At 36.8% G+C, this 12,490-nt stretch overlaps 1 protein-coding gene across 1 annotated transcript; it reads right to left on the bottom strand.

The window, feature by feature from the left end:
• Nucleotides 1–7,126: 7,126 nt before the first annotated feature.
• On the bottom strand, nt 7,127–8,353 carry LOC127096325 (uncharacterized). Its single transcript, XM_051034912.1, has 2 exons — nt 8,292–8,353; nt 7,127–8,222 (listed from the first exon to the last, which is right to left on the bottom strand). Exons 1-2 carry the CDS (start codon nt 8,351–8,353, stop codon nt 7,127–7,129), a joined length of 1,158 nt encoding a protein of 385 aa, XP_050890869.1.
• Nucleotides 8,354–12,490: the final 4,137 nt, after the last annotated feature.

Here is a 12,490-nt window from a genome sequence, read left to right on the forward strand (position 1 = left end):
TAGGACATATTTATTCTAGTGCAGCTTTATTGTAAATAAAAAAAATATTTACTGAAATGTATAATATCAAAACCTTAATGTTAAAGTAGAATGTAAATAAAGGAGTTAAATAAAGATTACTCACAATAAAGACTTTAAAGTATTATATGAAAAAATATTCACACTCTTAAAACTATATCTTCCGGATATAATCACCCATCATTAAGGCAATCACATGTAAATTTGTATCCACCACTAAGATAATCAGACATGAATTTTACTCACCACTAAAGCAACCACAAGATGAATATGTCATGACATGCATGATGCAAAATAAAATAGATTTATCACTTAGACAATCACAAATTCAAAATCATATTTATTATGTCTTCTCTAATTTAGAAAGTATACCGTTCATCCACTTAATTTAAGAATTTATACACTAACTAGATCAATTTAAGAAGTTAACTCTCTATTTAATCACTTAGAGAAATTGCAACACATTATATACATGACTATATTATATTATAAATTAATTAGCATTTCCTCACTTGAATTCACTAAATACTTGCACACAAAGGTATTATTGGTGATTTTGGTCTCGCCACACCAGTAATTCCATCTTGACACAATTATATATATTACAATATCGGGTTCACCAGATAGCAGACATCCCACACAATCATGTACTAATGTGTATACAATATCTAGCCAATTCCTAAATCAAGTTTAATTGGAAAAACCTTAGCTTTATGTGTTTCTCTTTGTAATGACAATACTCTTAGAGACTCTACGATCTGATTTGACATACAATGATGTGTGTAGCTCCGCAAGTGCATATAAATACCAAGTAGTAGAATAATATCAAACCCACAAGGAGATGTGTATGAGTATCAAATTTTATCGTGACGATATTTAGCTAAAGTGATCACAATTTTGGTTGGTTTAATGCAAATTAAAATAAGATTTAATAGATAAATAAAATAGGACACGGGATTGTAATCATCTATCAAGACTTGCCCTATTGATTATCTGAATTCGAACACGAGAATATCCAAGAAATTTATAGAAAAAGTAGATAAATATGTACGACATTCAATTTCTTGTCATGCATATCTAAACGTGTTTCTGGCATAGTTAAGCGACTTTCTCAATCGAGAACGAGTCACCTTGTCACAGCGGATTCCTCACTACTCTAATGTTTAGTAATATGCAATCCGATATCGATTTGTATCCTTTCATACTACGTCATATCTAGGTTGCGTTTGCTTTCGCAGTCGACACAAATATTTTTAAGAACTTGGATTCTAAAATAAAAATACATATAATTCCCGTACTTCATATCCGAATAAATCAATCAGGGATCGTCATGAGATAGAATCTCACGACCCATTGTCCTTATAAAATTACTCACTCATGATAAGGTAAACAATAATTAAGCAAGTAAAAGGCATAGCATACAAAGCAAATAAAGTAAAGCAATTGAAAGTAAAGAACCTGAATAAAAGAAAGATTGACTTAAATAAAGAAAACCAAAGAAAATATAACAATGTTGTAGAGGAATACAAACGAGGGGAAAAAACTCAACTTGGAAATCACAAGGTATCTAGAAGCAATAAGTTGTTACGCCCCCGATTTTAACCCAAGATATTATTTTAAAATTCTCATTTACTTTGAAAAATGTGACTATTTTTTTTCAACAGAATCATTATTCATGATAATTCTAAAAACCATAACTAAATCAAAATTATTGAAATAATTTATTTTAGACGTTACAATCCTCAGATCTAAAGTTTTGATAATAAAATAAATTTCCCTACAAAATTACAAATTCCATTAAAAATCTGATTTCATTCGCGAGCACATGCAATATCATATCACATCATATCATGATCAATTCATATCTTCAAATTCTGTATACCTAATATGTTATTTGTAAGGGGTCATATTTTTATCGTCCATATCATATAAAGCAACACATACAATACAATATTATATAACAAATCATACAAAACATAACAGACTAAGAGAAATCAAATCCACAAAAATTCTTATTTCACAAATATCTTTATGTGTGAATATGCATGCTTCTAAATCTAAAAGATCCGGATATAATAAGCCTGCCACTGTAACACCCACATATAATACATGTCTAGAATACATGTTATACATAGTGTAATACTGGTACTGAAATACATAAGCGCCTAGCGGCAACAATGTACATATTTACATGCTCAAAAGAAACATAACATGGTACAAAACGTACACAAAAGTGCCCAAAATAAAAACTAGGAGCTAGATCACTATACAATGATCTCAAAATATATACACAGCGGAGTAGTCATCCACACATCAGATAAGCAAGACATCACTCTATCTTGTCCTTACCCTTCGCCTACTCGGAACCACCTGAAAAAGTAATCAACAACATGGGGTGAGATGATAATCTCAGTGGGTTCCTTATCTTATGGATCCACTCTCGGCTCTACTGGGTTTTCTAAACAATATCCAACTCAAGTCAACAAGGGAAAGAACACTTAAGTGATAGGGAACTAACTCGTAATGTATGACAACATGCACCTGAGTTCTCGCAACTCAAACAAGATCATTTTTCAGATTCACGAAACATCAATCCCTGAGAGGACCTATGTCTAGGGCAAGCCCAGTTCATGCATACTCGTATGATTCGACTTTCGCGGTGGATATCGGGTCCTTTATGAGTTCCAAACTCATTTCAAGCGGCCGTCACCCGTATGGGACTCTAACCCACTTAGGGTATCTTTCACCGTATGGGACTCTAACCCACTTAGGTGTCCACCTTTCCCCCATGTCCGTCGTGGTTGGGGCTCAAACCCAATTGAGGCATGAATCATCGGTCTCACATCCTATTGCTTACTCATCTAAGCATATCAAATAGAGATGTGCACCACCAAAGGAAAAACATTATGAATACATGATCGGTTCCACAAATCATAACAAGATTCATCAATCACATGTGACTTCATTCACCAAAATACACAAGCAATAACATGGAATGTTCCATACAAAGCGTCTCATTCTCAACTATGGCAACCATTCGTCCACAACCTACACATAAGCATCGTACGAATGAATGCCTCCTTCTAATGTTATCTAAGTTATAAGTCTAACTTATGGCTTAATACTAATCTCTACTTTAACTCACTAGATTCATTATGTAATTTTCACAATTAACATCAATTCAATACAAGCATAGCATCACAATTGATTAATGGTTGATGAAAAGCATTTAGAACATCAAAGAAATGGGTTTTTGAAGTGTTTGGCTTAAGTCAATCAATTGGTTGGGGAAGCCCAATCGATTGGTTCGTCTCACATTTCTATATTTTCAAAGTTTACAAAGGATCAATCGATTGATCCTCAGTGTCAATCGATTGGCTCATGAAAATTTCCAATTTTTCCAAAACAGAAAGTTTATGCAATCAATTGTAATCCCCTGTCAATCGATTGGTCCTGCTAAAATTTCCTTTTCTACAAAACAGAAAGTTTGGCCAATCGATTGGAGGAGTGTGTCAATCGATTGGTTCTCAGAAAAATTCCATATTTTCCAGCTTTGAGTGTGTGATCAATCAATCATCTTGGAGAAAACACCCAGGACCAATCGATTGGTCCTTACCATTTTCACAGGAATACTTTCTGTATCACATGGATTTCCATCTGCATAACTTTGTTACCTTCCTAACAAATCATACACTTCTTCTAACAAAACCCATCATACCATATGCTCCTATACACATATATATCAAGGGTTTCAAGTTCGTAACCACAACCACAACAAATCATGTAGTCACCATAATCATGAAGAACATATCAAAGCACTAGTTCATAGAAATCAGCAAAATCAAGAGAAAACATTCATCACATATCATGGATTCTTATGATCGATCTATGATTCTACAACCTAAATTTCTAGAATCTTAGGGTTTCTAACTAGAACCCACCTCAAGAAATGGAAGAGGAGAAGTTATTGAGGATGGGATGATGATATGAAGATGATGGTGATGATTCCAAGCCCTTGATTTCTCCAAGATTTCTTCTTCTTCTTCTTCTTCTTCTTCACTAGCTTGCTTCGTCTTCTTCTATCTCTCTAGTTTGTCTGATACATAGAGCAAATGAAATGGTACAAGGATAGATGGTAAGAGACCACTTGTGAGGACATGTGGACCACAAGCCATGGAGTATTTGTGTGGTTAGTAAGTGAGTAGAAGTGGTAGAAACAAATATCTCAAGTGGCATTATACTTGTAATATTTGTTCTACCAGAGCTATTGACCCATTATTAGTGTTACCAAAATGTCCCAACTAATAAAAGGTTAGTCCCAATTAATATTAATTAAGTCCACCTGAACTCACTATTTATTCTATTTATCCCAATTGATAACTTTTAGAGCACATAGGAACTCAATTGATCTCAATAAATAGGAATTTGGGTATTTAAGGAAATATGGGGTATTACATCCTCCCCCCTTAAATAAAAATTCGTCCTCGAATTTAAATATTACCTGGAAGAGATAAGGGTAAGCATCTCGTATTTCTGACTCCATTTCCCAGGTAGCACCGCCTGGATGTGATTCATCCCACTGCACCTAAACAAGAGGGATCTCCTTATTCCTTAATACCTTAACTTCTCGTACTACGATACGGCTCGGTAGAGGTTCGAAAGTTAGGTTTGCTTCTAATTCTATTGAATCTAGAAGAATAGGCTCAAGAGAATCTGGAATGAACTTTCGAAGTTGAGATACATGGAAAACGTCATGCATTTCTAATAGAGAATGTGGTAAGGCTAATTTGTAAGCTACTTCTCCAATCCTCTCTACAATCTGGTATGGCCCTACTTATCTCGGACTTAGCTTCCGTGACTTAAACGGTCCCTTCAGTCTCAACCTCGGAGTCACCTTCATCAAATTCCAATGGTCTTCTTCTATGATCTGCATAGCTCTTTTGGCAATCTTGTACTTTCTTCATCTTATCACGGACCATCCTTAGCTTATCCTTAGTCTCTTGAATAATCTTTGGTCCTAAGATTCTTTCTTCACCAACTTCCTTTCAACATAGAGGTGTTCTACATTTTCGTCCATACAAGGCTTCATAAGGAGAAATCCTGATACTTGCATGGTAACTATTGTTATATGCGAATTCAATCAATGGTAAGAGCTCCTTCCAATTCCCTCCACTTTCAAGTACAAAAGCTGTTAACATATCTTCTAGTGTCTGTATCGTCCTCTCAGTCTGACCATCCGTTTGAGGATGATTAGACGTACTCAAACACAACTTTGATCCCATATCTTGTTGGGATGCCTTCCAAAACCTTGAAGTAAACTTTGGATCTCTGTCAGACACAATACTGGTTGGAATACCATGTAGTCTTACGATTTCTGAAATGAATAACCGTGCAAGATGACTTGCCTTGTAAGTAGTCTTCATGGCCAAGAATTACTCGAACTTAGTTAACCGATCCACAATCACCCAAATTGAATCATAACCATCTTGGGTACGAGGTAACCCTACTACAAAATCCATTGAAATACTATCCCATTTCCAAACTGGAATCTCTAAAGGTCGCAATAAACCACCTGGCTTCTGATGTTCGATCTTTACTTGCTGGCATACTATGCATTCCGACACATACTCTGAAATATCCCTTTTCATTCCAGGCCACCAATAGTCTTTCTTCAAGTCATGATACATCTTCGATGAACCTGGATATATGGTAAACGCCCCCTTGTGGCCTTCCTCTAAAACTTTCTTTTCAGCTCAGTATCGTCCAGAACACAAATCCTTTGATTAAACAGAATAACTCCATCTAGTGATTGAGAGAAACCTGGTTGAGTCGATATCTCTTGCAACTTCTCATCCATCATTTGTCCTTGCCGGATCTCTTCCCTTAGGTTAGAAGTAACATTCAAATTTCCCATTATCACACCATCCTGCGTCCAACTAAACTGAATATTAAGATCTCAGAACTTTTCCAACAATATGTATTCTAACATCATTAATTCGTCCTTATGCATCTCTTTCCGACTTAAGACATCCGCAACCTTATTCGCCTTCCCGGGTGATACTTAAGCTCAAAGTCAAAGTGCTTCAAATACTCCATCCACCTCCTTTGTCTCATGTTTAACTCTTTCTGGTCAAATAAGTATTTCAAACACTTGTGAGCGCTAAACATCTCAAAATGCACTCCATACAAGTAATGTCGCTACACCTTCAGTGCAAAAACAACAACAGCTAGTTCAAGATCATGAGTCAGATAGATCTCTTAGTGAGGCTTCAACTGATGAGAGGCATAAGCTACAACCTGACCACTCTGCATTAACACCCCTCCTAATCCTTTCTTAGAGGCATCACAAAATACTTCATAAGACTTACTAGTGTCGGGGATGACTAGAATAGGAGCAGTTGTTAGCTTTTCCTTCAAACTCATGAAACTCTGCTCACACTTCGAATCCCATTTACAAGAAATTTCCTTTCGGGTAAGTCTAGTCATTGGTAAGGCTATATGCGAAAACCCCTTTATAAACCTTCGATAGTAACCTGCCAAACCTAAGAAACTTCTGACTTCGGAAGCATTCTTTGGTCTAACTGCTTCGACTTTAGATGGATCCACTTATACTCCTCCTTGTGATATTACATGACCAAGAAACTTCACTTCGTTCATCCAAAACTCACACTTACTTAACTTGGCAAAAAAGTTGTTTCTCGTGCAGTACTGACTGAATAATTCTTAGGTGTTCTTCGTGCTCTTGGGGAGTACAAGAATAAATAAGAATTTCATCAATAAAGATCACCATGAACTGGTCAAAGTATGGTTAAAATATCTGATTCCTATAGTCCGTGAAAACAGCAGGGGCATTCGTCACACCAAACAGAATCACAAGAAACTCATAATGGCCATATTGGGTTCTAAATGCGGTCTTTGGTACATCTGAATTCTTAACTCTTATTTGATGATATCCCGATAATAGATCAATCTTCAAGAACATACAAGCTCCTTTCAACTGATCTAACAAATCGTATATCCTTGGCAGAGGATACTTGTTCTTAATGGTGACTTTATTCAACTGGCGATAATCAATACACAACCGCATACTACCATCCTTCTTCTTTACTTATAACACTGGAGCTCCCCATAGTAAGAAACTAAGTCGGATGAAATTCTTGGTTAACAACTCTTCCAATTGATCCTTCAACTCTCTCAACTCGAGTGGTGCCATACAATACGGAGAAATGGAGATTGGAGCCGTCCCAGGTATCAGATCAATAGAGAATTCCACTTCCCTTTCAGGAGGAAGATAAGTGACATCCTTAGGGAAAACTTCCAGAAATTCACAAACGATAGGAATTTGTGTAACACTCAGATTATCGCTAGATTCCTTGGTGAGAACCAAGAGAACTGACTTTTCCTTCTCAAATAAAAAATTAACCATACCAACCGTACCTTCCAAGATAGTAGTTAATACATCCTTTGGAGTAGCTTCACTAGATACGATGATAATCAACTTCTCTTCACATCCAATAAACACCGAATTGGCGGAAAGCCAATCCATCCCCAAAACCACGTCAACCTTCTTAAGTGGTAAACAAATAAGATCAATCTGGAACATTCTACCATTCACCGAGAGCGAACAATTTTCACAAATCAATGATGTCTTAACCACATCATCCATGACGGTAGTAACCACCATAGGAGGAGACAAGGGATTTGCTTGCAAGCCAAGATGCTTCATGCACTGAATTGATACAAAAGAGTGTCTCGTCCCACAATCAAACAATACAAAACAAGGATGTTCATTGTCGAGACACGTACCAACAATTAAGGCATTGTTGCTCTTAGCCTTCCTTGCATCCAAAGTATAAACTCGACCAGTGCTCCTCCCCTGCATCTGATTCTTATTCTGAGGATAATCCCTAGCCATATGTCTTTCCCTCTGACAAGTAAAACACTTAATTCCACTTTCAGCACATCTTCCAAAATGAGATCTCTTACATATTTGACATTGCGGAGGATGGTTAGGTATTGCATGCTGCACTTGTTTCCCCTTGAAAGCTTGAGGTCTAGGCCTAAACCGGTTACCTGGCCTCCCTAGGTCCTTCTGTCCACTCCTATACTGACCCCTTTCTTCTTGAACTTTCTTCAAACTATTCTCAGCCACATAGCATTGCCTTAACAATTCAGCATAAGTGGTGAATTCCCTTAGAGAAACACTGTGAGAAATTTCACCTCTTAGACCAAAAAGTAATTGATCGATCTTTCATTTCTCATCTGGTGCGTACGCGACTTGTCTAGAATAAGCAGCCATATCTTCAAACTTCTCAGCATACGCAGCTACTGCCATAGTACCCTGTCTAAGCTACTGAAACTCAAATTCTTTCTGAGTCCTCAAAGAGCTAGGAAAATACTTATCCAGGAAGGTAGTCTTAAAATGCTCCCAATCCCTAGGTACTCCTTGATTAGTCATAAGAGTCGAAGCACTCTCCCACCACCTCACAGCGGGACCCTTCATCATGTGAGAAGCAAACACAACCTTATTCTCTTCACTACAATGCACTATCTGAAAAATCCTTTCCATGCTAGTTATCCACTCATGAACCTTCACAGGATTTAATCCACCATGGAACTCAGGAGGATTCATACGAAATAAATCCCAGAAACTACCACCTGCAGCTTCTTGCGGAACCCCTTGAGGATGAAGACCACCATTCCACTGTTGCATGAATTCGTTCTGTTGCTGCTACATCTATTGCACAAACTAAGGCTATTGAAAACCTTAACTCCCACTTGGTGGTTCAGAGTCTGAATTATGAGTTCTGGGTCTACCACGACCTCTGTGTCTGTCAGTCATGATCCTGAATGTCATACAAATAGAATTAAGTTGATCAGGATCAATACTATGAATATAACATCAAGGACAATGATGACAACCCACATATGAGGCAGAAAGAAATACTTATAATATCTCATGGCTAGGTCGAGGATACGACCTGCTATGATACCAATTGTAACACCTGTAAGACCCCAATTTTGGGCCCTAAGATCCCTCATGGCCCATATCATTCATATCATAACCTCAAGGATCATTGCATGCCTTTGTCCCCTTCTAGTGGATAGATTGCCTTGTGGGTTTTGTTTCTTGATCACCAAGCATACTTTGCATTTGTATATCTTTGCTTTCATATGTTTATCATTCAAAAAGTACAAAAATATTGTCTGTTTAACCTTGTTGCTTGCAGTGGAAGCAATCATCAGCAATTAGGTCAAAGTCAGTCATTGATCAGTCAAAGCAATGGATGATGGCCATTCTTGTGGAATTTGGGCACCATGATCATTAATCAAAAGTTCATATGTCTTGGGACATCATTTGAAAACAAGTTCTCAAGGAATTAGGGTGTGGAATTCATCAGAAGAGTTCAGTCAGTCCAAAACCCTAGAAAAGTCAAACTTGGTCAACAGTTGATTTAATCAGAGATTGGATGGATAGAATTGATCTAGAGGAGTTCATTCATGCTTGTATAAGCCTCATATATCATGTTCAACCTCATCATGGAAGAAAATCAAGCCAATCAGAAATTTTCCAGAAATAGAAAGTGGACCTGTAATTTCAACTGCCAAAAATGGAAACTTCTTGATCTTAAACTTACATCATGATACAAGCTCCAAATGAATTTTTGCCCAACATGAAAGTTGAAGATCTTGTTCTCCCATTTTCAAAAAGTTCAAGAACATCAAAATCCCATGTGTGGTTGTCAAGATATGATCAAATCATTTTCATCAATTTTTGAACTTCAACAAGCCATATCTCTCAAACCATAAGGCCAAATTTGGTGGGGTTTTTTCCTACAAACCACATTTTTCATCATCTTTCCAAAAATATAAATTTCATGACCTAAAACCTTACCATTCAAAATGGCATTTTTGGACCTTTTGCATTTAAATTCAAAGTTTGACCAAACTTTGACTTTTTGAGTTTTTGACTTTTTCTTGATTTGGTCAATTGGGAAATGCTTTAAACCATATTTGAAACTTGCCTCAAGCCATAAACCATCATCATATCACCATTTTTCCATCATTTTGAATCAAAATGCAAAGTTGGCATTTTTATGCATATTGGTTCAAAAAAAGCAAAACCAGTACAGTTTTCATATGTACAATCAAAGCAGCAGCAATGTGGTCTGTCTACAGCCTGGTTATAAGCCCAAAATTGTGCCAATTCACACCCTCCACTTCATTTGCACATAATTAGTAATTTGGCAAATGGTTTCATAAAAAACAAAGCAAGGACAGCATTCATGAAACAACCAAAAACAGCAATTACTTAGGTGATTTGCAGCTGTTTGCCAGGCCCAATTCGAGCCAGTTTGCACCTCCATTTACTCACTTTTACATAATTAGCAATTGGCATTTTGATTCATAAAATTAAAACTGGGATTAGCATGTGATAATGTGAGCTTAAACAGCACATATAAGGGCATTTTTCTGCCATTTGCAACCCTAGGAATTGACAGCAGCCAACAAAATACTCTCATTTCCTTTACTCTTGCATTTTTGCACCAGAGCATTTTCTGCACAAAAACTTCAAAGGACCTCGAGTTTTCTTCATAGCTCCACCACCTGGACATCATCTTGAGTCCCTTTCAAGCTTCGAACCCCACCTGTGACCACCATTCCATAACTGCTTCTTCAAGAGCACTGTTAATGGCAGATCTCGAGCTGGACCAAGCTGTGCATTCTTGAGCTAAATTCCTGTAAGCATTCAACCTTTGGAAGCTGTGTGACTATCTGTTTCGAGCTATATCCATCAATCCATCACTATTTCCAGCTTTTCTTCAAAAACAAGTTAGTTTTCGATCCTCTTCTTTCTCCAAACTGTATCATGTTTTTGGTAGGTCCTATCATGCTGAGTACACTACAATTTGTTTTACCTGAAATGATGATGTTATGAGGGAGAAATCCGGATTTGTATTTTTGTGCATGAAGTTGTTCTTATTCGATTCCTGAATACTGTGGTGTTTTAGTGGTAATGTTTGATGGATATGTCATGCTTTTTGTGTGTAGGTTCGATTGGTTTGGTTAATTCATGTTTCTGGGCAATTTGTTTTTCCATGTATGAATGTATGCTGCCCTGTTCATAAGCATATTCCTGCCCAGATTTTTCTTATGATATGCTTGTTTCATTGTTGGTTGAGGGTGCTTAATGATGATGATGTATTGCTTGTTTGGATTGTTGATGTTGGTCACGATTGATGTTTGAATGATGAATTATTAATGTTGAAATCGTATTGCTGCATAAGCCAAACCCTCATACTGTTTCCAGAAATCCAGCTCTATGTTTTGGTTGCTGTGTGTTATTGTTGCATAAACATCATGAGTGTATTATCATGTGGTGTCCATGTGGCTGTTTGAGTTTTATTGGTTAATGAACATGAATGTATAGACCTACTGTAATGCCAATGTTGCTGTTATGATGAGCACATGATGATGAATATTGACTGCTGTTGTCTGCTTTAATTGCATAAGCCATTACCACCTGCTATGCCATGCTACCTATGTGCTTTTGCTTGGTTTGCTGTTGAATGATAATGATGTTCGTATGCTGTTGAAATTGTTGGTCGAGTTTGTATGCTGCTTTTTTGCTATGCCTTTGCCATGATAAAACTTTGCTGCAGTTTAAAACCTTGTGAACATGTTCAGAAAAACCAATGTGATTTGTGTTGAATGCTATTGTTTTGGGTTGTTTGATCTGTTGATGAAGAGTGATGAATGTTGCTGCTGCTGTTATGATATGCTGCTGTTTCTAAAACTTGAGCTGCCATGAACTTCTCATTTTTGTTTATTTTGGCATGTTGTTTGTGATTCCCACTGCCATGCTATTTGGATATCACATGTTGATAATGAATTGTGAAGTTGAACATACCATGCCATTATGAGATGCTTGTTGAATGTTGGTCTGTTGATGTTGTTGATGATACAATGTTGAAAACCCTGCTGCTGTTTTAAAAATGTCCAGAAAATCCATGATGAAACATGTTATATGCTGTTGATTGATTGCAGTAGGAACATTACCCATACTATGCTGATGCTTAATGCTTGTTTATAATGCTAACATGATGATGGTTGTTGCTGTTGTTTTTGAAACCAATACCCTGACAGTTATTTCCATGCCATGTGGTATGCCATTGTTTGTTTGATATGTAAACATTGCCAATGCCATGTCAGTTGTTTGCTGCTGTTATGAGGATGTTGATGTTCATGATACCCTGCTGCAATTTTGAAACATGTTGTTGCTTTTGTTTGTTCAATTTAATATGATGATTGATGAACATGATGCTATACCAGGCTGTTATGATAAACCCTCATGTTTTTTCCAGAACTCCAATTCATGTTGTATGCTGTTGTGATGAGTACATGACAATGATGAATATTAGAAAAATCCATATGTCTGTGTTGTATGATATTGTTTGCTTGCCATTAACCA

The sequence above is a fragment of the Lathyrus oleraceus genome, chromosome 1, assembly GCF_024323335.1.
Source record: "Lathyrus oleraceus cultivar Zhongwan6 chromosome 1, CAAS_Psat_ZW6_1.0, whole genome shotgun sequence".
NCBI lineage: Eukaryota > Viridiplantae > Streptophyta > Magnoliopsida > Fabales > Fabaceae > Lathyrus > Lathyrus oleraceus.